The 26,073-nt window shown below is 40.9% G+C and overlaps 1 protein-coding gene and 1 pseudogene across 4 annotated transcripts in view; one reads left to right on the forward strand and one right to left on the reverse strand.

Annotated features, from left to right (window-relative positions):
* The window catches only part of USP48 (ubiquitin specific peptidase 48), a 98,023-nt gene that overhangs the window by 53,793 nt on the left and 18,157 nt on the right, over window positions 1–26,073 (reverse strand). For all 4 annotated transcript variants that reach the window (XM_021684103.1, XM_044914410.1, XM_044914408.1 and 1 more), the window contains exons 2-8: window positions 15,041–15,161; window positions 13,904–14,060; window positions 8,090–8,217; window positions 7,164–7,288; window positions 6,553–6,661; window positions 4,306–4,439; window positions 3,536–3,618 (exon numbers count right to left, since the gene is read on the reverse strand). In XM_021684103.1, the coding sequence (XP_021539778.1) occupies window positions 3,536–3,618; window positions 4,306–4,439; window positions 6,553–6,661; window positions 7,164–7,288; window positions 8,090–8,217; window positions 13,904–14,060; window positions 15,041–15,161 (857 nt within the window). The remainder of the gene's footprint in view (window positions 1–3,535; window positions 3,619–4,305; window positions 4,440–6,552; window positions 6,662–7,163; window positions 7,289–8,089; window positions 8,218–13,903; window positions 14,061–15,040; window positions 15,162–26,073) is intronic.
* On the forward strand, window positions 12,041–12,329 carry LOC110575165 (annotated as a pseudogene).

Below are 26,073 nucleotides of genomic sequence, written 5' to 3' on the forward strand. Positions count from 1 at the left end.
TCTCTCTCTCTCTCTCTCTCTCTCTCTCTCTCTCTCTCTCTCTCTCTCCCTTAAATAAACAAAATCTTAAAAAAAAAAAAATTTTTTTCCATGTGCAATAACCAGCATGCAATCAAAGATAACCAAGTATAGAAGAAACACGGCAACACTAAAAGAACCCACCCAGACAGCAAAAATAAGCCTGCATAATATTCCAAAAACATCAGTCATGGATTACAAAACTAGGCTTTCTATGTTTCAAGAAATGAGAAGCTTCAAAGTCTATCTATTCAGGGGTGCCTGGGAGGCTCAGCCAACCGGCTGAGCATTTGCCTTCGGCTCAGGTCATGATCCTGGGGTTCTGGGATCGAGTCCCACATTGGACTCCCTGCTCAGCGCTGTCAAATAAATAAATAAAATCTTAAAAAAAAAAAAAAAAAAGGAAATCTATCTATTCAAGTAACAGAGAACCATAAAAAGTGATGCAGATTTGAATCAGAGGAAGTATCAGTATTTACATTAAGGGTAACTGGACTAACTGATCCAGTTAAAAGATCTAGACTGGGATTCAATTTTTTGGTATAAATTTGAAATTCCTCAAAATAAAAAGCTTGAGAGGCAGACAGACACACAGCTAGGATGGCGTTTTTCTCCAGCTACCTTCAACCACCACCCACATGAAGGAGCAAAGGACAGAGACACTGCAAGACTTCGTCATGGGGGGGGGGGGGCGCGCCTGGGTAGCTCATTCATTAAGCATCTGCCTTCGGCTCAGGTCATGATCCCAGGGTCCTGGGATCGAGCCCCGCATCGGGCTCCCTGCTCTGTGGGAAGCCTGCTTCTCCCACTCCCCCTGCTTGTTCTCTCATTGTGTCTCTGTCAAATAAATAAATAAAATCTTTTTTAAAAAAAATTTAAAATTTTAAAATAAATAAATAAATATTAATTAATAAAAATTAAGGAAGTGACTGCCATAAAAGCCAGATTAGTGCCTATGATATTGAAGGGGGGGGGGCGAAGGGTTGTTACTGGGAGGGGCACAAAAGAGACTTCGGAGCCATGGGAAAGTTTTATTTCTTGAGCTGGATGTTGCTCATGTAGATGTCCACTTTGTGAGAATTCTGCAACCCACACAGGTTTGTATTTTGGACTCTATATTAAAAGGAAGGATTAGTGGATAGAGCGACATGTATGGTGCAGACAGTGGCAGGACAAGGGAGGTTCTGCCTGCCGTGGATGGCTGCGGGAAGGTGAAGACAAGACCACTGAAGCAGACGAGTAGGAAAAATCGCCGACAATACATGTTCCTTATAGTATTCCCTAAATTAAATCATCACGATAAACCACACAAGTAGAAGCAGTAACCGTGACTGCATTACCAAGAGACAACGCAAAAATTTTCCTATCACAACACGACTGTTCACCTAAATTTATACTCATCCACTCATTATACTATCAACTTCAGAATTCTGGTAGTTTTAAAAACAGCCAGTGGAACCTGTTCTTTAATGTGCACCTATATTATTTGGATCATAACGTTGTCTTAATGTTTTGCTAACTATATTTAAATATAATTGGTTTCTTCTGAAATTCTATGAATTTTATTCAGTCCCCAAATCTCAACGTGACCTACAGGAATATTAAAATCCCCTGCCAAAAACTTAAAATAACAAAATTCCCCCCAAAATACAGCAAAAGTTCAGTTAGAGAGTCAGGTGCTAAAGGTTCAAGAACAGGAATCCCTTAGTTTACAGATCTATGTAGATCGGAGGTGCACTATTTAAAGAAACAAGTGAATTCTCCTTTTTTAAAAAAAGAGCATCTTTTAGATCTATCTTCTCTCAGCTTTTTATGTGGATATGTGTGTACAGATACGTATCAGCTAGAATATAGGAAAATACAAATACTGGTGGCCTGGGTGATAGAATTACAGGTGGTTTGTGTTTTTGTTTTTTATTTTTTAGGATATTATTTATTTATTTGAGAGAGAGAGAAAGAGAAAGAGAGCATGAGCAAGGGGGAGGAGCAGGGGGAGAAGCAGACTCCCCACTGAGCAGGGAGCCCGATGCGGGGCTCTATCCCAGGATCCTGGGATCATGACCTGAGCCGAAGGCAGACGCTCAACCGACTAACCACCCAGGTGCCCCTTTTGTGGTTTTGGTTTTGTTTTTTTTTAAGTAGGCTCCACACCCAATGTGGGGCTCAAACTTATGACCCTGAGATCAAGAATCGCACGCTCCGCCCTATACTGGGTGTAGAGATTAGTTAAAAATAAAATCTTAGGGGGCCTGGGTGGCTCAGTCAGTTGAGCATCTGACTCTTGATTTTGGCTCAGGTCATGATCTCAGGGTCTTGGGAATGAACCCCATGTCTCTCCCTCTCCCTCTGCCTCTCCCACCCATTGCAAGCTCTCTCTCTCTCTCTAAAAATAAATCTTTTTAAAAATTATTTAAAAATAAAAATATAAATAAAAGTTTATTACATTTAGTCAGCAAACACTAAATTTAAATTATTTCTACAGGTTTTATGACCTACCAAGTCTACTTCATAATCATCTTATTTTCCCACAGTACCAACTGGACAAATACATAATAAGTTTAGTAACAATAAAAACTATTCAAAATCATACACTGGAGTCAAGGGAAGTGCTAATTTTACATCTAAGTTTCTGTCCCCTGAGACACCGCTAAGCTATCAGACATCTCTTAACTTCAAACAATTACCTGAACAAAGTAGGCAGGAAACAAATCCCTATACAAGTGAACTACAGTTTATTCATTCAATCAACTATAGTAATAGCCAAGTCCAGGAGCAAAGTCTCCAGCTGTTTCCTCCTCCACCGAGTGAAAATTTCAAACCACAGCATTGACAGAGCATCACACATTTTAAAAGCTTAAACACTTAACATCGTTCCCCAACCTCCCCAATTGTTTCTTCCAAAGGTTTTTAGGGATTGTTTCTATTGTAAGTAGCCTCCAGAAGCTTTTTATAGAAAGAGATAAAAATTATGATATAATTTCTATATTAAAAATTTAATAAATAGTAAGATCAATCTGGGAAAGGAAGGGAAGCAGTCCTTCCAGTCAGGGCAAGAGAAACAAAAGGGCCAAAAGGAAAAGACAGTAAATTATTTCTTCTTGATACTTTGTCGCAGCATCCTAGAACTCATCAGTCATCACAGATAGGGAGAATTACAGCATAAATATTGGGATTATGCCACCCGAAGTTTTTGATAAAGTTAAAAAAAACATGAATGGAGGCAGCTCAGAATTTTATGAGGAATTATATTGACACTAAGGGACCAAGTGTGGGTTCAGACAGTAAAATACCTTCTCCCCTTTTTATTCTTTTGTAGATACTGATGAACCATCTAACCTCTGTGGTGTACTTACTCATTGAAAATGGAAGTAACATCTCAGCTCGCCTAAAAAGCCTTTGTTCCCAGACAGAGGTTAGCAAAGAATACTTATAAAATGCTATCCTGTATTCAACACAAGCTGATCACAAGTTACAGTCTCTGGGCATTATAATTATCACTGCTCGGTAAAAATATTACCTTTATGTTCCACATAAGGCTCCATATCCAAAATTTCTGAGAAGCCAATGTAGGTATTCAGCTTTTTCTTATGTCCAGTTTGCCTAACCAAGAGGAAAGCTAATTATATTTAAAACAATCATAAAACAATGTATAAGCTCTACCAGCTATTTTAATAAACTCAATGGTACCTAGGTAGGTTTCACTCAGCAATCTTGCTCAAAAACTTGTATGATTAGAAGTCAACATAATGCTGTCTTATAATTGGTGGAAAAGAATAGGTTAAAAGTATGAATTTTAAGTGTTGATTCCAAACTAATTTTCGGAAGTTTTAATATAATCACAAGAGAGCCACAAATGCTCCTGCTTCATAAAGGTAATGTGCATGTGCAAACATTGCCTTTATCTTAATTATAAAATCAAAGATATATTCCCATGGGGGTCAGGTGGGGTGGAAGAGTGTAATAAGTAGAAATTTACAAGGTTCTTATTCAAAAATACAGAACATCAAGATAATTCAGTTCTTACCTGTATGTTTGTTTTCCTTTGCAGTGTTTAATAATTAATGGAATAAAAATAAGGATTCCCTACTTTTCTAGTTCTCACTCAGATATGGCTGGCTTCCTTAAGAATTTTGTGATAAAACCAGGTATTATTGGCATTTCAAAATGGCAAGTCCCCCCCCTACACAATCTAGAGTTTCGGCATTTCATTACTTTATCTGTCTATGGTAAAATCTGTACACATTAGGCCACAATGAGCAACAAACACTGCTACTCATACATATTTACCTGTCAAAAACAAAACGCATCAGCTGTAAGTTCAGGGTACAGGGAAGGCTCAGGAGTCTGATCTTCCTTGTGGCATTCTGTTTACTTTGACAGTTTTCACAAAAGTATCGATTGTCTCCTTCTAATTTTTCTTCCTGATCAGAAATAAGACATTACTTTAAAAAAATTAGAAGATGGAAAGATTTTTAAAAAGTGATCAAATCTCTGATGTAAAGCATAATTTCATTTTAAGTAACAGCCCCCCCCAACCTGCTGAAGATCAAGTCACTCTAAGTAATGAAGGACATGTAAGATAAAAGGCATTACTGAGCGGTAATATTAACTTGCATACAATGATTTAAAATTGTTGTGCCTCTTTCCAAAATGTATGTTTTTTTAAGTACTTCTCAAAAATGCTTTGTCCTGATAATCCCACTTCTGGGAATTCTAAGGAAGTAGGTTGTACAGAAAAAAAAAAAAAATCATACGTACTTTGATGCAACAAAATTAATTTAAGAACTGTGAAAAATGGTGGAAATTACACAGGGCACCAGAATACGAAACTACATATATACAAAATCATACACAGACACGCACATACACAGTTAAAATTGCTGAATCAAGCTGAAGAGATAAAGCTAAAAGATCTCGGGAAATTCAGTGGTATGGCTTAGTGGTTTCTTCTTAGATTTTTCCTGTTATGTCTTCTTAATTCACTTGCCAGTCCTCCCCTCCAGCGTCCATTGCCAGCTCCCCCTAACCTCCCTGGTTTCCTGTGTCTGAATGTCCAAAGGCTCAGTGTCCTTGGTCCTCGTCTCTCTCAACCCTGATTTTATCCTGCCCCCAAAACCCTGAACCAAACGTCTCAAATCTAACACACCCCAAAGCAAACTCCCAATCCCTCTCCCAAGCCTATTCCTCCCACATCCCTTCCCAGAGCAATTTTGGCAACCCCATCCCTGCCTGGCGCTCAGGCCAAACCTTAGTAAGCCTTGACTCCTCCCCTTCTCTCCATGTCCAGTCAGCAAACTGTATCAGCTCTACCTGGAAAATACACTGAAAATCCAAACACTACTTATCACCTCTTCAGATGACCCTTTGTCGAAGCCAGCATCAACTCCTTTGCCTGCCCAGGCCCAACCTCAGCCAACTCTCAAGACAGCACCCAGAACCGTCCTGTTCAAACAGATCATAGTTCTATGCTTACCATCCCCTGATGGCATCTCACTGCACTCAAAGTCAAGCCTCTGGCCAAGGCCCACCAGGCTCCATTGGTATGATTCTCAGTTACTCTACAACTTTCTCCCCTTGCTTATCCACTTCAGCCACACTGACCTTGCTGTCCCTCAAACTACCAGGCACATTCTTTTCTCAAGCTCTGCACTTCCTCCCATTTCCTCCATGGCTCACTCCTTCACCTTCCATCATTTTATTTCTAACTGCAACCAGCCCCACTTTCATCCCTACCACATTCTCCACCCCCCTTCCCAGGTTTATTTTTCTCCGTAGTACTTATTCTAGGTGACACACTACATATTTCACTGTCATCCCCAGTCCCCACACCACTAACATTACAAGGCAAAAGTTCTCGGTTTCCACCCACTAGGGTTATCCCCAACCACTGAATCGGTGTGTAAACACAGTAAACACTCAAACAATTTCTAGGTGAATGAATTCAGTAAATGAGTATTTGAAGCAGGCTAACAGTTGTGCTAAGAAAGGAAGAAAGGTACAAAAATATTTTAAGAAAGGGAACTATAGGATAAGCTCATCTATTATGCCATGTGCTTGTTCCCACTTGGTAACAAAGGTTTCCCTGAGCAGCTTTCTCAACTCAGAACGAAAGGGAGCCACTCCCCTCCCTCCACATGCATCTACATACAAGAAGAAATACAGAGTAGAAGGGCTGAAGAATGACCAGTGATGTTTTAAAAAAAATTGCATTCCACACCTGGTAGTTCTCCTTAAATGAAAAGGCAGTTTAACCGGATGATAGTAGAGCTTAGATTTCCTTAAACACTCTACCACCCCTAATCATCCAAGTTTTAACATGTAACTTTACATGTAAAGTAACTGAAGGAGCCCTTCAACACACAGCCTGCTTCAGCACTTTAAAATTTACAGTTTCTTCCAGATCATTACAGAAACAGAGACACGTCATATGTGGAAAAGGCTAATAACGAATTTAGCCATTAAACCAAAAAACTACTCAGAATAGTATTTAATGGTTAATGAGTAGAAACAACATATACGCCAAAATTCGAATACCTTCAAAAATTCTGAGATGCAATCTGTTAATTGCTTGTGGCCTTGGATATTTAACTCCAGTTCATAAAACTTTGATAAAAGCTTAGACTCTCTGCCACACTGATTGCAACTATAATAAAACAGAGCGATAAAATTAAGGTCAGAGTGGGAAAACAATCCAGTTCCATTTTATTACACTCTAGAACTATGGAAAGAAGCATTTATTACCTTGGTTTTCTTTCATGGAAATTATTTACACTATATATTAAAAATAAAAAACAAAGTGATTGGTGAGGCCTGTAGTTTATGATTAGGAAAAATTTCAAGAGGCATTTTACATTCACTCTCAGTATTCTACTGGCTCCAATCTCCCTCTCTGAGCTCACACCACAGCCATAAAGTATACGGTGAGCGCTCAACCACCACACACAGCTCTCAACATCTGAAGGGGTTCAACTGCATTTACCACGTCAGCTGTTTACACGTTGCCATGGAAATGAATTACTATAAATATTACTTGCCCTGTGATGGCCCATGAAAGCTGTAACTTGGAACTGAACTGAAAATCAGATAACATGCTAAGTAACAGTCTTAGAAGACAATGCACAGTGGGAAAGCTGAAACACACTTACACGGTTACATAAGCATATTCTCCACAGAACTGCTGTTGGACAATGTTCCGCACATCTGGATTCTTTTGTTTAGACAAAGTGTCTTCCAATAGAGACATAAAGAGTTTTGAAAATTCTTGGGCATCCTACAACACAAGTTTGGGTTAATAGAAAGAAAAATCGTACCTTGCTTTTCAACTTCTGATACAAACAGCAATGAGTGAAATGTTCCAGAAATTCTCTCTATTTCGAACTTAGCATTTTCAAATAAGGACTAGAGCTATGTTGAATCAGTTTGTACCCACATATGAGTTTTCAGAAATGGGATCAAGGAAAATGTGTAATATGCTGGGCAGTTCAATAAATGCTCTAATTCAAAATAGAAAAAAGTTAATTTTTAGAAAGCATTTCACTTCACTTCCTCCTACAAACATTCTAAAGGACATTTGGGTACCTTTTTATATTTAAAAAAACTTAAAGGGGGGGCGCCTGGGTGGCTCAGTCGTTAAGCGTCTGCCTTCGGCTCAGGTCATGATCCCAGGGTCCTGGGATCGAGCCCCGCATCGGGCTCCCTGCTCTGCGGGAAGCCTGCTTCTCCCTCTCCCACTCCCCCTGCTTATGTTTCCTCTCTCGCTGTGTCTCTGTCAAATAAATAAATAAAATCTTTAAAAAATAAAATAAAATAAAATAAAATAAATAAAAAAACTTAAAGGTTCTAGGGCACCTGGGTAGCTAAGTCTGTTAAGCATCCGGCCCTTGATTTCGGCTTAGGTCATGATCTCAGGGCCCTGAAATTGGGCTCTGAATCAGCTCCACTCTCAGTGGGCAGTCTGAGGATTCTCGCTCTCTCCTTTTCCCTCTGCCTCTCACCCCCTCACTGTGCTCTCTGTCTCTCTCTCAATAAATAAATCCTTTTAAAAAAATTCACAGAATTTAGGCGTTCTTACCTGCTGTTGCCCTGTGTCCAAGCCCAAGGCTTTAACAAATCCCGATGGATCAATGTATCGCCTATTACTGTTTTGCAACAAGGCAAACAAATACTGAAGATGCTCACAAATTGTTTGAGGCTCATAATCTATTGAAAAACATATGTTGTTTTTAGAAAACTGCTACTTTTAAAATATGTACTTCTTTACACGAGAACATCATTAAGCACCCGTACATTTACAGCGTATTAGTGTCGTCTTACAGTTCTAAAACTTTAGTAGAAATAAATTAGTAATCATATTTGTTTTGGAAGTAATGAGGCAGCCACGGCTATCCATATACATCCCCCAAAGGCAAGAGTTATATGTGCATCACAACAGCAACCATGACTATAGTTTTCTAGTGTCAAATCACACTGAAATGTTCAGTCCAATATAAAAACCACAGACTATATTTACCATTCATATAAGATGGCCAAATATTTTAATATAATCTCATTAATGTAAACTTGCCATAAATTAAGTGACAGGATTCAAACTTGAATGAATATAATGATATATTTTAAAATCCTAGAATTTTAGAGTGGCAAGTTTTATTGAGTCGGGAAGGTATTTTAAATAGGAAATGTGGATCTCAAGAGCCCCAAAAGACTTGAGCGTTATCTTCTGTGCCAGTCACTACCCTGCTTTGCCCACTGATAACATGGATCAGCTACGCCAACATCTCTCCTTTACCAAGCTGCGCAAGGTGAAGTCTTGCCAGCAGAGGGCACTGGAGGGTTCAGTTGTGCCTGCCCCTCCAGGCTCCGGCAGCCAACAGCATCCAGCAGCTAGCTTCCTGCAGCGCCTCCTCTGGTAGCGGCCAAAGTAGGCTGCCTCTGGTGAGGCACTTCCTCTTGAATGACCACCATGGCAATGACCTCTTAGGCATCCTCTCAGGTGACTTAATAGGGGTTTCTGAGGCCCAGGATTTCCCTGTAGATAGTTTCAAGTAGGGATCCCCTATTGAGGAAGCAGCTCAGCACCTCCAAGATCTAGTGAGCCCGCACAGGGCATTCTCCAGAGGTCCAAATTTCAGGCCCGAGCAATGGGGGTGAAGAGTCCTCCTTGGGGGTTCTTTTTTGGCTTGGGGGTAGTGGCTGCTCCCTATATCTGCTAGTCCTGTATTTTTTCAAGTATTCTTTAATTCTTACTAACCACTCCCCCCCCATTCTAATTTCCTGTTAATAATTCCCTATTCTTGGTGAGCATTTCATAACATATAATTGTCAAATCACTATGCTGTACACCTGAAACTAATATATTGTCAACTATAATTCAACTTAAAAAAAATCCCTTCCAAAAACTACTCCAGTAGTATATGTATGTTTTAAAAATAAAAAAATAAAGTCTGTCTTGTAGGATATAAAAACACCTCAGGGCACTTGGCTGGCTCAGTCGGTAGAGCATGTGACTCCATCTTGGGGTTCATTCCCCACAGTGGGTGCAGAGACTACTTAACAATAAAAAAAAAAAAAACCTTAATATACTATCCTTTCACAAAGATGGCACTGAAGGCTAAGAAGGAAGCCCCTGCCCCTCCCAAAGCCGAAGCCAAAGCAAAAGCTTTGAAGGCCAAGAAAGCGGTGCTGAAAGGCGTCCACAGTCACAAAAAAAAAAAAAGATCCGCATGTCACCTACATTCCAACAACCCAAGACACTACGTCTCCGGAGGCAGCCCAAATAGCCTCGAAAGAGCACACCCAGGAGAAACAAGCTTGATCACTATGCCATCATCAAGTTCCCCGTGACTACTGAGTCAGCCATGAAGAAAACAGAAGACAACAACACACTTGTGTTCACTGTGGATATCAAGGCCAACACGCACCAGATCAAAGGGGCTGTGACGAAGCTCTACGACATTGACATGGCCAAGGTCAACACCTGATCAGGCCTGATGGAGAGAAAGTGGCATACATTCGACTGGCTGGCTAAATCTAAATGTTCTCACCATAAAAAAAAAAAACAAGAAAGGGCGCCTGGGTGGCTCAGTTGGTTAAGCGACTGCCTTCGGCTCAGGTCATGATCCTGGAGTCCCGGGATCGAGTCCCGCATCAGGCTCCCTGCTCGGCAGAGAGCCTGCTTCTCCCTCTGACCCTCCCCCCTCTCATGTGCTCTCTCTCGCTCTCTCATTCTCTGTCTCAAATAAATAAATAAAATCTTTAAAAAAAAAAAAAACAAGAAAAAAAACATAAGGGCACCTGGGTGGCTCAGTCGTTAAGTATCTGCCTTCAGCTCAGGTCATGATCCCAGGGTCCCAGGGTCAAGCCCCGCGTCTGGCTCCCCGCTCCGCGGGAAGACTGCTTCTCCCTCTCCCACTCCCCCTGCTTGTGTTCCTCTCTCGCTGTGTCTCTCTCTGTCAAATAAATAAATAAAATCTAAAATAATAATAATAATAATAAATGAATGAATGAATAAAATAATAATTCCCTATTCTTTCTGTTCAAATTATTGTGTCATTTCCGTCTTCTATTTGGACTCGGAATGGTTTATCTCTTTACTACCAACTGTGACTTTCAGGAAGGCAACATTTCATTTTATAAAATAAATGTAAAAATCTTCCTGGGGTGTAAAGGCTTTGCAGGCCATTAAAAGCTATTCAAGTAAGTTTATGTCTACTCCAACTCTTCTATCTTACAGGTTAGATACTTCATACTTCGAACTCCAAAATAACTCCTCTGGGGCACCTGAGTGGCTCAGTTGGTTGATGATGCAACTCTTGACTTTGGCTCAGGTCATTATCTTGGGGTCGTTAAGATCAAGCCCCACAACTGGCTTTGCACTTAGCGTGGAGTCCGTTTGAGAGTCTTTCCTTCTGTTCCTCTCCCTGCTCTCAGGCATGCTCTCTCTTAAAATTAAAAAAATATAATAAAATAACTTCCCCTCTGCTGGCTTACCTTTAAAAAAAAAAAAGTTTTATTTTAGAGAAAGTGAGAGAGAGGGAGCGTGAGCAGGAGGGGTAGAGGGACAGGGGGAGAGAATCTCAAGCAGACTTCACGCTAAGCTTGAAACCTGACATCGGGTTTGATCTCATGACCCTGAGATCACAACCTGAGCCAAAACAAGAGTCGGAAGCTTAACCAACTACACCACCCAGGTGCCCCTGGCTTTCCTATCTGTAAAATAAGGGAATGATTGAACTGGGAGCAGAACTCAGATCTCATCATATCCAACATAAAGCCTTTGCACTCCACTTTTACCATGCCTATTAAAATAGCAGCAAAAATGTACACTCTCAGAACAAGGTGAGGAACAACTTCGGTAAAATATAAAAATTCATAGAAATTAAAAAAAAAACACAAAAAACATTTTTTGAAGATCACGTTAAAGCCACAATACCCAAGAGGCCATGATACATCATTTTATAAAAATTTCTTTATAAAAGAAATTTAGTTTTCACTTGTTATCAAGCTGTCATCTCATTAGTAAATTTATACTTTAGCAAAATAATGCTAAAAATCAAAAAGGATCCATTTTACATTAATCCTCCTTTACATACAATATTACTTTAAACACTTAATATACTATTAATCTAGATTTAAATATTCAGAACTATAAAGTTTTGGGGAAATAATCTTAAGAATTTGTTAAAGGGGAGTAGGAAAAAAATTTTTTTAAGCCCTGTGGGTTTTCTTTATTTTAAGTAGGCTCCACGCCCAACATGGGGCTCTAACTCATGACCTTGAGATCAAGAATCGCATGCCCTACCAACTGAGCCAGCCAGGTGCCCCTTAAGCACTGTGTTTTGAAGCAAAGATTACTATTAACAAGGACCAAGACTCTAAAGCATTACCTGTTGTCTACAGAGCTGCCAGAAGATGTGGCGCTTATGAATCCTCTATCTATTCCCTCTCAGAGTCAAAGACATGAGCATGTGTCCAACCCAGATCATATAAAACACAGCAAAGGGGGAAAGGGTGCAAGGTTTGAAACATGGTGGATGACGTGGACCAGCAACAAACTACCAAGACTGTAGAAGATCCCCTGGATCTCATCAGGCTCAGCCTGGATGAGCGAATTTATGTGAAAATGAGAAATGACAGAGAGCTTCGAGGCAGATTACATGCTTATGATCAGCATTTAAATATGATTATTGGGAGATGTGGGAGAAACTGTGATTACTATAGAAATTGATGAGGAAACATATGAAGAGATATATAAATCAACAAAACGGAATATTCCAATGCTTTTTGTCCGGGGAGATGGTGTTGTACTAGTTTGACCCTCCATTAAGAGTTGGCTGAAACAGGGGCGCCTGGGTGGCTCAGTTGGTTAAGCGACTGCCTTCAGCTCAGGTCATGATCCCGGAGTCCCAGGATCGAGTCCCGCATCGGGCTCCCTGCTTTGCAGGGAGTCTGCTTCTCCCTCTGACCCTCCCCCTCTCATGCTCTCTCTCTCTCTCTCATTCTCGCTCTCAAATAAATAAATAAAATCTTTAAAAAAAAAAATTAAAAAAAAAAAAAAAAAAGTTGGCTGAAACAAAGAATTTATCATATATGGAATATAGGAGCTTTTGTATGATTGCCTCTTTAAATGTAGAAGATATTCAAAAGAGAAACCTGCGTAAATTTTGATATTGAGAAGTGACCAAGGATTCTTCCACTCCTGAAATGAGTTGATTTGCGGATAACTCAAAAATTCTTAAGCTAGGGGCACCTGGGTGGCTCAGTCGTTAAGCGTCTGCCTTCGGTTCAGGTCATGATCCTAGGGTCCTGGGATCAAGCCCTGGCATCGGGCTCCCTGCTCAGCAGGGAGCCTTGCTTCTCCCTCTCCCACTCCCCCTGCTTGTGTTCCCTCCCTCGCTGTGTCTCTCTGTCGAAAAAATAAAATCTTAAAAAAAAAAAAAATTCTTAAGCTAAAGGGCATTTTAATTTTTTTCCAACCCTTTCAATAAATGTGATCACCAAGATGCAGAACTCTTTTTTTCAGGAATTGATTTGTTCTGTTGTTTTCTCAGACAATTTCTGATTTTTTTCCTTTAAATTAAATTTGATGTTTCCTTTTTTGAAAACAAAAACAAAAACCCAAAAAACACACAGCAAAGGATTTATAAATGGGAGCAAGAGTCAAAGTTCCCAACTTAGAGTTCTCAGACCTATGTAACCTCAGACATTCACTGCCCTCCACCCCCCAGCTTTGAGAAAGAGAAAAATCTGGTTTGTTCCATGAAAAGTTCCATCTTAAAGAGAATAATCTCTAAATAAAAAGTAGTATCAATCAGGAATAATAATCCACACGCTGTGCATGAAATAAACTAAGTAATTCCAGTAGAAACAGTTTGAAACCGATTTGGTCTAAAAATACTCTAAATGAGTGGAGCTGCTATCGGTGATTGATTTTGCCAAGGTTAGTGAATTTAACCCTAATTTTAGAGGCTATCAACGAAGTCGGCGTATTTGGGAATCAGAACAAAAGACTATCTGTGGTCACAATGAAGTATTAAGTCTCTCAAACTAGGAAAAGAGTAGCCTTGTCTGCTTTACTGACTGATTTTTATCAATCACTACAAATTAACGAAGTACAATCACGGCGTATTACATAAAGAAATTGTAGCTGTAAGCTATATAAGAATAATCAAATGGATTTCTTTCACTTGAATATGAGCCATTTTGGTGCATAAATAATAAATTTACAGAAAAAAGGGAAAACGATTTTGAACGCTGACAACGTTTACGAAGAACCTCCCAACATGCCCGGCACATAACGAGCCCTTAGGAGTTAGTCTCTTGCATTTGCTAAGTGTTCTAGCTGGCAATCTGCTGTGCAGGGAGTGGGCCCCACACCCACCCCACTAACCTTTCTCTTCTGGGATACCATCTCCCATCATGTAGTCACTACAGGTACTCGGACACAAGTACAGCGCCTGCCGCAGCTCCAGGTTGAGAAACCACACTTGAAGAAACGTGTTGACGTAACAAGTAGCGCCAAGGTTAGTGAGGCCCACAAATGAGTTCTACAAAAATACAAAATTTACAATTACAAAATCAATTTCCCTGTACACACAAAAATTTTAAGAGCAATTATTTTTTAAATTTCAGATAAAAAATTCGTTACCACCACCCCAACCAACATGGCATAACCACGTACGGCTCTCTTGGCCGTGGGGAGGACATAATTTCATGACAGCCCCATCTCAGTTGGCTACAGGAGTGGGAAAGACTTAGGACAGCACATCCCCCGTCTAATAGCCTGCCTTCTCTGGCCACTTACATCTAAAATTAAAGCGGCGGATTAAAGCAGCGGGCTCCAGGCCAGATCCGTTCTGAACCTCTGTACATAGGGTTTTCATTTGCTCTAGTCCTAAACTGTCCACATTGAGGAGAATGACAAAATACAACTTCCACAAAAGTTCCTTTCTATCCTATAGATTAGGGAGAAATGAAGAAGGGGGAATTGGCTGCAACTTTTTCCAAAGATTGAGGATTCCTGAACTTACAAAGAATCATTCTTCTTAATACACAAAATATCTATATAGCTGACTATTTTGTGAATGCCAGGCTTTTCGGTTAGAAAATCTTAATGTGTGTTTTAAAAAAAAGTGAAATATTGGTTATACTTATAATATATAAAAATACAAGCCCAAGAAAGCATGATAGTATCACTATGGAAGCTTGGTTCCTTGACTTACCACTTGCTTTAAAGAGACGTTTTTAAAAACGAGTTCAAAATAAAACGAACAATATGAAAGCAAACAAAGAATCAGCATTTAAACTACAACTATCATCTAAAGGCTTACTGGATTACATGGCCACCTGATTTAAAGCAATACCATTAAGAACTGTTCCAATTCAAGCAGTTTAAGTTCCACTGCTTATCTTCAAGCTGCATGGGTTTCCCCAAATCAGTAATAGTTTCTGATCACAGATGCAAAACAAAACAACAAAAACCCAGAGGAATACCCCCATAGCGATAACTTAAAAAAGGATGGCTTACCTTTTTTCTCCTCTCACAGTTGGGATCATCAATGTTATGGAAACTATTTTCATCTATTTCTCCTAACCAAATATGCTCACCAATACCAACCAAGCAATTCGGATTTCCTTTGCAGTTTCGTCTACAAAAAAATCATTGTTTGATTAAGAAATGCCAGAGTTCCATAAGAAAAATGCAGATTAAAACTATAATGATATAACATTATTTCATCTATTTCTCAACTACAAAATTAGGAGAACTGAGAAGATATAAAACCACGCTCACTTTAAGGCTGTGGGGAAACAACTCATTTACTGCAGAGAGAGTTCAAACTGGTAGTAGGGCTTTCAGGGAGAGGACTTTGCAATCTCTAACAAAACTACACATACAGGGGCGCCTGGGTGGCTCAGTCATTAAGCGTCTGCCTTCGGCTCAGGTCATGATCCCAGGGTCCCGGGGTCGAGCCCTGTGTCCGGCTCCCCGCGTCCAGCTCCCCGTGTCGGGCTCCCTGCTCCGCGGGAAGCCTGCTTCTCCCTCTCCCACTCCCCCTGCTTGTGTTCCCTCTCTCGCTGTGTCTCTGTCAAATAAATAAATCTTAAAAAAACAAACAAACAAACAAAACTACACATACAGCTTCCTTGTCACCCACCAATTCATTTTTTTTTTTTTAAAGATTTTATTTATTTATTTGACAGAGAGAGACACAGCGAGAGAGGGAACACAAGCAGGGGGAGTGGGAGAGGGAGAAGCAGGCTTCCCACTGAGCAGGGAGCCTGATGCGGGGCTTGATCCCAGGACCCTGGGATCAGGGCCTGAGCCGAAGGCAGACGCTTAACGACTGAGCCACCCAGGCGCCCCCCAATTCATTTTTTTTAACCAAGTAATATTTTTTAACATTTTTGTTATGTTAATCACCATACATCATTAGTTTTTGATGTAGTGTTCTACGACTCATTGTTTGCATACAAAACCCAGTGCTCCATTCAGTACATGCCCTCTTTAATACCCATCACCAGGCTAACCCATCCACCAATTAATTTCTGATGATTCACTGTGAAGATACATCTTTAAGAGTGCAGATATATCTGCACAAATAACACCTCGGTTAGTATTACAGCACTGATTATAACTGTGAAATCCTGGAAAGCCAAATGACTCAACAGGGGACATGGTACCTAGGCACAACGGAGTACTACGCAACTGTAACAGGAAAATCACAGGACAAACCTTTATGGATGGATGTGGAGTCAGTTCCAGGATATATCAGTAAGAAAGCAACACGCAAAACAGTATCTATAGTATGCTGTTTCTTGTCTATACATGTATCTGCTCATTGGAACAAAAAGAAACCAAAAGGCTAAGCCAGAGACCAATAAAAGTGGTTACCTTCAGAACAGGAGAGGGTTTAGAGTAAAAACTGGACGGGTATGTGACACTTTTCTGAATATACCGTTCCATACACTGCTGAACTGGGGGGCCTCTGTCAGTGTGACACACACACACACACACACACACTCACGAGTAAGGATGGGAGGGCCCTAAATCCAACACAAACACATTTCAATTAAATAACATATCCACAACGAAGGGAAGGGGGGTGAGGAACTAACCCAAGTAACCTGAACCCAGTCAGCAGCAAGCTCATTTAGTAGTGTCCTCAGGCTAAGGATAAAAAGTACAAATTCCAAATCTTAATGACTTCCTTTTCATAACAATTCTAAAAAACTACTTTCCTTATATTCTATATTTAAACAAAAAGTAAATATAGTGGGGATAAAGGAAACCAAGGTTTGGAAAGTTACAAATAAGAAAGGGAGGAAGAAGAAAATGAAGCCTGCAGTTCTGCATCAGGAATAACAGACAAAAGCCTAAACTTGTAGGTAGATTAGGGTTGCCAGATAAACCAGAGAACAGTAGTTACTTGAATTTCAGATAAATGAGATATTTCTTTTTTTTTTCTAAGATTTTATTTATTTATTTGAGAGAGAGAATGAGATAGAGAGAGCATGAGAGGGGGGAGGGTCAGAGGGAGAGGCAGACTCCCTGCTGAGCAGGGAGCCCGATGCAGGACTCGATTCCGGGACTCCAGGATCATGACCTGAGCCGAAGGCAGCCGCTTAACCAACTGAGCCACCCAGGCGCCCTAAATGATATATTTCTATTAAAAAATGTTTGTTATAGGGCGCCTGGGTGGCTCAGTCAGTTAAGCGTCTGCCTTTAGCTCAGGTCCTGGGATCGAGTCCCGCATTGGGCTCCCTGGTCTGCGGGAAGTCTGCTTCTCCCTCTGCCTCTGCCCTCTCCCTGGCTCCTTCTCTCTCTCTCATGAATAAATAAATAAAACCTTAAAAAAAAAAAAAAAAAAGATTGCTCAGGACGCCTGGGTGGCTCAGCCCGTTAAGTGGCTGCCTTTGGCTCAGGTCATGATCCTAAGGTTCTTGGATCAAGCCCCGCATCGGGCTCCTTGCTTAGCGGGGAGCCTGCTTCTCTCTCTGCCTGCCACTCCTCCTGCTTGTGCTCACTCTCTCTCTGATTTAAAAAAAAAAAAAAAAAAAGATTGCTATTAAGAAATATACATACTTCTTTTTTTTTTTTTTTTAAAGATTTTATTTATTTATTTGAGATAGAGAGAATGAGATACAGAGAGCATGAGAGGGAGGAGGGTCAGAGGGAGAAGCAGACTCCCTGCTGAGCAGGGAGCCCGATGCGGGACTCGATCCCGGGACTCCAGGACCATGACCTGAGCCGAAGGCAGTCGCTTAACCAACTGAGCCACCCAGGCGCCCGAAATATACATACTTCTTGTCTAAAATTTAAACTTAATTGGGCAGGCAAAGTAGATGGCCTTTTGTCAGCTGAGGGTCTCTAAGCAATCACATGAGCACTCCTAGCAACCAGGTCTTGATTTCTAAGTATTCCCCCACTCAAAAAACCCAGGGCTCCTGGGAGAAACAGCTGGTTCCAAGGCTGGACAGAATACAAGATGAACATGGAACATCTTGCTATGCCCAAAAGTAAGAATAATGTACTCAAAGAATGATGGGGGACGTGTTAAAAGGACAGCTTGAAAGGGACTCCCTGTGGCAAAATCAGGAACAATTGGAAGGAAATTAATGATAGAATTATGATCTACTGAATAAACAGGAATCCATACTGAAATGGATGGACGAGGAATGGGAAATTCCTTCCTTACAGAAAAAAGTCAACTGTCAAAGTACAAGTAAAGAAAATTAGAAAACCACCATTTGGCATCCATCAGATTAATACAAGAATCAAACAAGAATCATCAATGGATGCTTTATAGGCAAGTTTGTAGAGTCAGAGTATAGGGGAGTAATGAAATACCTACATAGTCTCAAAGTATCTTAGCATAGGATGTTTATTAATTACTAAAGGAAAAATAGTAACTTTCAGTGGAGAAAGCTGGCCAACACCCCTTCACCAGAAGATCAAAGGTACAGTGGTGGGTCCCTTCTGGTATGACCTTCTGAGAGCACTGCATCACTTCTGTGACGTTCCTGCCAATGTAAACAGCCTCAATCTAATCATGAGGTGGCATCAGACAAACCCACCTTGATGAGCTTTCTACACTTCAAAAATGTCAATGTCATGAAATAAAGAAAGACTGAATGATCCTTTCAGATTAAAAAAGACTAAAGAGGGGCGCCTGGGTGGCTCAGTTGGTTAAAGCGACTGCCTTCGGCTCAGGTCATGATCCTGGAGTCCCTGGATCAAGTCCCGCATCGGGCTCCCTGCTCGGCGGGGAGTCTGCCTCTCCCTCTGACCCTCCCCCCTCTCATGTGCTCTCTCTCATTCTCTCTCTCAAATAAATAAATAAAATCTTTAAAAAAAAAATAATAAAAAAGACTAAAGAGACAACTGGCTGCAGTACACAGCTTGGATTTTCTTTTGCTACAAAGGACATTAGATCTCTACATTCTGTATGTTTCAGAAGCTTAGCCACTAAAGCATTATGGATAGTAGTGAAAGACTGGAAACATCAATGTCCATCAATAATAAACTGATAAATAATATAACCAAACAATAGAAACCACTCTACAGTCAAGGGAAAAGATGATGGAGGAATCTTTTTATGTTATGATATGTAACAACGGCATTAGCTGGAAAGACAAGGTACAAAAACAGTGTTTAAAAATGGGTGTGGTACACATGTTTATTTAAATAGGAGGATATAGTATAAAATGGAAAACACCCTACATCTACATCTGTACCTGCTAGCTACAGTTAAATTACCTAGCCAGCAGTTAATTTCAGAGAACATGTACAAACACAATTGCCAGCATTCTAGGGCCCAATAATTTCCATTATTTCTTTATTACCCCACCATCACCTTTAATACTTTTAAGATTTTGAACTATGGAATGCACTACATATTCCAAAGTAAAGAATTGTTCTTAGTGTTCTGCTTAAGCATCCTGTCTTCCTGATCTTAAAAAATAAATTTAAAAAAATCATTCTTCCTTTTTTTTTTTTTAAGATTTTATTTATTTATTTGACAGAAACACAGCGAGAGAGGGAACACAAGCAGGGGGAGAGGGAGAGGAAGAAACAGGCTTCCCACGGAGCAGGGAGCCCAATGAGGGGCTCGATCCCAGGACGCTGGGATCATGACCTAAGCCGAAGGCAGATGCTCAATGACTGAACCACCCAGGCGCCCTGTCAGACCTAATTCTTAAAAGTGGTTGTCTCTCTTCCTCTAAACTTTCTTACAAGACTAGTTAACAAACACGGGGAAAACACTCAAATCCAGAGGAACGCAAAGTTAAAACAGTCATGAAAGATGTTTTCTCTTACCCCAATCAGTAAAAAGTTCCCAATGATGAACTAAGGTAAGGTGAGAGCCACTGTGTAGACTGGCAACGGGAGGAATGACTAAACACGCCCTTTTGGAAAAACATGAAAATGTCTCAAAATATTAAATGACACCAACATTTTGCTTCAATACTTCTACTCCTGGGCATATGTCCGTAAAATACACAACAACACTGTGGCAATGAAACAACGATGAATCCCAATGGGTACTTTTTCTAGAACTGTGTGACAGAAGAACACCAAAGTGGCTGAAGTGGAAGACAAGGGACTAGTTCCAAAATGTTTGGTATGACATGCTAAGCAGCTCTGACAGGGCTTGCTGTGATTTTAGGCCAGCAAAACATCTTGGCAGCAATCCTAGTGGAGGACGTCCTAAACCAGTTTAGTAACAATGAGGATGCAGGAAAGCTGAATTCAAGTTTATCAATGAGAGAAAATCAACAGGACTTGGGGACTCCTTAGATGGTGGGGGAAAGAAAAGAAGGGGGGGCACCTGGGTGGCTCAGTCCATGATCCCAGAGCCTGGGATCGAGCCCCGCATCTGGCTCCCTGCTCAGCAGGGAGTCTGCTTCTGCCCTTCCCCTGCTCGTACTCTCTCTCTCAAATAAATAAATAAAATCTTTTTAAAAAGGGGGTGGGGGGGCGCCTGGGTGGCTCAGTCGTTGGGCGTCTGCCTTCGGCTCCGGTCATGATCCCAGGTCCTGGGATCGAGCCCCGCATCGGGCTCCCTGCTCTGCGGGAAGCCTGCTTCTCCCTCTCCCACTCCCCCTGCTTGTGTTCCCTCTCTAGCTGTCTCTCTCTCTATCAAGTAAATAAATAAAATCTTTAAAAAAATAAAAAGGGGGTGGGGATGGAGGAAGGAGAGGTCTGCAGTGATGCCCAAAACTGTAAAGAACGAAAAACAATTTTCCACAAATCAAAAACTGTTTGGCTGGGGACTGGAAAAACAACAGGCTAGCTATCTAGGATACAAACCACTAAGTTCCTCTGGTACTAACCACAGGTAAGAGATGAAGTTTGAGCTGTTTTGACAAATCTCCAAGGATCGTCATTTAAGAGTATCTTCCAACAAAATGGACAAAAAATTTATAGCCAGTGATTTCATAGTTGCTATGCAATTGAAAAAAAAAAATTATTTGAACGGGCAAGGGGGTGGAGCTCCCACCCAGAGTAGTCATTTAAAGAGCTATTCCTTTGCTTTTCCTCATAATCTTTAGTTTCTTGCTCTTAGGAACATCATTTCACACAGACAGCCCAGGCATGCTAACTTTCTTTCCTGCTTCGAGTGAAGATCTGACTCCACCGAAGCTTTGTCTAATGCATCACAAACTTTCTGAAAAACAATTTGATTACATATATAACAACGACTTACTGGTCTCCATATCCTTAGACCCGGAACCACCATTTTATTTTTTATTTTTTTTTTATTTTTTTTAAAGATTTTATTTATTTATTTGAGACAGAGAGAATGAGATACAGAGAGCATGAGAGGGAGGAGGGTCAGAGGGAGAAGCAGACTCCCTGCCGAGCAGGGAGCCCGATGCGGGACTCGATCCAGGGACTCCAGGATCATGACCTGAGCCGAAGGCAGTCGCTTAACCAACTGAGCCACCCAGGCGCCCCGGAACCACCATTTTAAAGAATGTATCCTAAGCAAACATAGATGTCAACAAACACTTTCAGAGATAATCATCACTACTTAGACACAAGCTACCTGCCCAATTGCAGGAAAATCGTCAGTGTTGTTTATAACAGAAAACTGTTTAGAAACAAGCTACCTGCCCGACCACAGGGACAATGTTAAAGTGTGGTACAGTAACATGATGGAATACTATGCAGCCATTAAAATTCTTTTAAGGAATACCTTGAGACGTGTGACCTTGTTCAAGAAAGAATTCTAAATAAACAGGATACAAAGTTATCCATTATGACTCTAATTTTGCTAAGGGGGAGAGAGTAATGTTTTTATATTTTTTGCAAAAAGTTTTTGAAAAAAAGAAATCACGGGCGCCTGGGTGGCTCAGTTGGTTAAGCAACTGCCTTCGGCTCAGGTCATGATCCTGGAGTCCCAGGATCGAGTCCCACATCGGGCTCCCTGCTCAGCGGGGGGTCTGCTTCTCCCTCTGACCCTCTTCCCTCTCATGCTCTCTGTCTCTCATTCTCTCTCTCTCAAATAAATAAATAAAATCTTTAAAAAAAAAAAAAAGAAATCACAAGGGAAATTAGAAAATACTCTGAAATTAATAAAATGTACCAAAAGTTGTGAGATGCAGCTAAATTAGTGGTTAGAGGGGAATTTATATCATTAAATGTTTAGATAGATAGATTGATTAATCAATATTTTAAAAAACTAGCCTCTGGGGTCCTTGGCTGGCTCAGCCGGTATAACATACGACTCTTGATCGCGGGTTGGTAGTTTGAGGCCCCTATGTGGGGTACAGTTTACTTAAAACAAAAAACAAAACAAACAAAAACCAGCCTCAAACCATATTTATCCCAGTTTTTAGTTATCACAAATTCCAGGAACACCAAACCGGCAAATCAACAGATACTTTATATTTTTAATTCAGTTAATTTGAATCCCCTTAGAAACTCATGTTTATGAAAACATCTGAGTAATATGTGTGGCAGTAGGACCATTCTGCTTCTCTAACCTCTCATGAGAGCAGAAGTTAACACAAACAAGGTGGAAGAGCCAGTGACTGGGACCAGTCTGGATGCTCAGAGAGCTGCTGCACGGAGGTTTCAAACCACCAACAATAAATGTCCACTAGATAGGTCACCACCCACGGGAGTAACAGTAAACACTATCATTTTATATAACCCAAACCTACCATCTCATAAAAGCAACCAGACTTCACAGGGTGACACATGCTGTCACAGAGATGCCCAGATAATTACAGGACCTGAGAATACTGAAATGAAAGACCAAGTCCTAGGCATCAAACTAGGGCTCGCGGCCCAGGAGGTGACAGTTAAAGGAGAGCTTCAGAGATATAAATGCGGTGGTGGCATCAACCATGGGACTCCGCAGCAGAGATCCCGCAGGAAGGGAGGCCGTGCTGTAAGGTGAAAGTCTCCAAGGGCGCTCAGGAAGTCAGTCCGCGTGAGAGGTAAACTAAACAGCATTTGGGGCAGAGAGCTCCTGGACACAACGGCTAGAAGAGCAAGCTGGGGGAAATCGATGCAGGCTCCCCTGCCATGCTCCAAGAGGGAAGGAAGTCTTCCTGCCGCCGGCAGCTCAGCACAGCCTGTGGCTGTGCCGAGAGAAAGGTGGGAAGGCCGAGGAGGCTGCAGAAGTCAGGGGCTCCATCAGCTCACACAACACCGCAAATACCGTGAGAAGAGCTTGGACTTCATCCAGGGAGCAACAAGGGGCCAGTATAAGGTTTTTAAAAGGAAAATAATTGCAGGGCACCTGGGTGGCTCAGTCAGTTAAGCGTCTGCCTTTGGCTCGGGTAATGATCCCAGAGTCCTGGGACTGAGCCCCGCATTGGGTTCCCTGCTCCACAGGAAGCCTGCTTCTCCCTCTCCTCCCCGCTCATGCTCTATTTCTCTCTTGCTCTCAAATAAATAAATAAAATCTAAAGAAAAAAAGAAAAATAATCAGATTTTCACTTTAGAAAGATCCCCTAATTATGCTTCTCAACCGAAGTGGCTTGTAGATCTCCCACGTTTTGCTTTGTCAATTAACACCGTTCTTGTAAAGCTCCTCCTGCTTCTTAATAAGACAAGTTTTAAGCCTCTAAGGTATTTTTCAAAGTATAAGTCTTGACTTTTCTCGTGTGTGTGTGTGTGTGTGTGTGTGAGAGAGAGAGAGAGAGAGAGAGAGAGAGACCAGTAAGAGAAATTTAAAGGGGATGTTGTTATAGTAGAAAAGATAAGAAATGAGGATTGGAAATGTAAGATGCTAGTTCAGGTAAGAAGTCAAATCAACAGTACTTGTCACTGATCATTTTTTGTGTGGTGAGGGGAAAAAAGAAATCAGGTTTTTATGAATGCAGTTGCACTTAAAATTTCTTTTAAAGGAAAAATGGAAATCACAAATAAATGCTTTGAGAGTACTCACGTCTAGAATTTCATAAAATGTTCATTCATCTAACAACTTGATTTCATTTGAAATTCTGAATTCTGACCAAAAGGATCCAAGAGAAAATCAGCACGCAGTGAACAGGACAGATAAGGCATCAGGATCCTGGCTCACCATGTTTCGTAAAGTGCAGTTACCATTCTGAGGTGGGGTGACTGACTCTATAGCAGCTTTTTCCTCTGACAGGGTCTCAAGGTTAGATCTTTCACCAAAAGTTTCTCTCTTTCATCCTTCTAAGATGCAAGTTTGCTATGAAACATTTGGCAGTATTAAAATAAGCACTTTGGGGACAGCTAAGTGGCTCAGTCAGTTAAGCATCTGCCTTTGGCTCAGGTCATGATCTCGGGGTCCTGGGATCGAGCCCCACATCGGGCCGTTGCTCAGCAGGGAGCCTGCTTCTCCCTCTGCCTGCTGATCCCCCTGCTTGTGCAATCTCTCTCTCTGACAAATAAATATTTTTTAAATAAGTAAATATAAATAAAATAAGCACTTTGATCCAAAGTTTTCAATTTCTTAGAGTAGGTTGCAAAAAAAATCCCCAAAGCAAATTAACTATTAAAACAATGTCAAAAAATCTTTTACAAAGCACAGCTCAATGTCCAAGCAGAGTTCCAAAGGTCGCCAAAGAAGAGAGCCCCTTCTCCATCATCATGATTTGAAATTGAGAATGGGGTGGGGAGAACCTCAAGGTACTAGCTCCTGCCTGTCAAAAAACACACACAAGGGCGCCTGGGTGGCTCAGTTGGTTAAGCGACTGCCTTCGGCTCAGGTCATGATCCTGGAGTCCCGGGATCGAGTCCCGCGTCGGGCTCCCTGCTCGGCGGCGAGTCTGCTTCTCCCTCTGACCCTCCTCCCTCTCATGCTCTCTGTCTCTCATTCTCTCTGTCTCAAATAAATAAATAAAATCTTTAAAAAAAAACACACACACAAAACCAGGGGTGCCTAATGGCTCAGTCGTTAAGCATCTGCCTTCGGCTCAGGTCATGATCCCAGAGTCCTGGGATCGAGCTCCGCATCGGGCTCCCTGCTCCACAGGAAGCCTGCTTCTCCCTCTTCCACTCAACCTGCTTGTGTTCCCTCCCTTGCCATCTCTCTCTCTGTCAAATAAATAAATAAAATCTAAAAAAAAATAAAATAAAAATCACAACACACTTCTCAAACTCCCATTATTCTCAGCCTTGGGATATACATGGTGCATCTTCATGGATTGTAAGTTTTGTACAACAATTAGAAGAATTTTATTAAATCAGGCAGAGCATGGAATATAGCAAAAATTCAAAAATGAAACTCCTAAAAAGATAATCAGGAGGGAAATTAAGCCCTATTAGATACTGAATAATAAGGTGACATCCCCCAAATCAAAGCAGCAATAGAGGGCACCTCACTGGCTCAGTAGGTAGAGCATCTGACTCTTGATCCCAGGGTCATGAGTTCAAGCTGAACACTGGGCGTGGAACCTACTTAAAAATAAGTATTTTCTGAAAACCCAAAACAGCATAATAGAATAAAAAGCTCAGAAACAGACCCAAATACATATGGTAATTTAGTATTCAATAAAGGCATTCAATTCACATCAGTGGAAGTAAAGACAGGACTTCTAATAAATGGTGGTTGGGACAACCAGGAAGCTATCTGAAAGATCAAATTGGACTCACACTTAACATTATACTTCAGTACACATTCTAAATGAAATGTAAATGTTTACTGAAATCATAACAACACAGAAAACATCAACAAATCTCTTTATGATCTTCGTATGAGAATGACCTTTCTAGGATTCAAAATTCAGAAGCCATAAAAGAAAAAGTTACATTAATCAATCTCAAAAACTTTCTGCATAGCAAATTGATAAGCAAAGCCAAAAAAGAATAACTGAAAAAAAGTTTGCAACTCATGTCACACACACACAAAAATCTCACAAAGAATTCCTACAAACTGATAACGAAACTAAAAATATAAAAATGGAGAAATGACATAAGAGGAAGTTCAAAAAGATACAAATGGCCCTAACGCTCCATCTCTGCTGTAAGAGGAACACAAAATGAAAGTAGACAGAAACACCTTGTATGGTAACCACCAGCGCAGTTTACCTACTATTCCTCTCTCCTTCTAGATACTTCCTGATCTTTGGTGG

Source organism: Neomonachus schauinslandi, chromosome 4 (genome assembly GCF_002201575.2).
Source record: "Neomonachus schauinslandi chromosome 4, ASM220157v2, whole genome shotgun sequence".
In the NCBI taxonomy this organism is placed as follows: domain Eukaryota; kingdom Metazoa; phylum Chordata; class Mammalia; order Carnivora; family Phocidae; genus Neomonachus; species Neomonachus schauinslandi.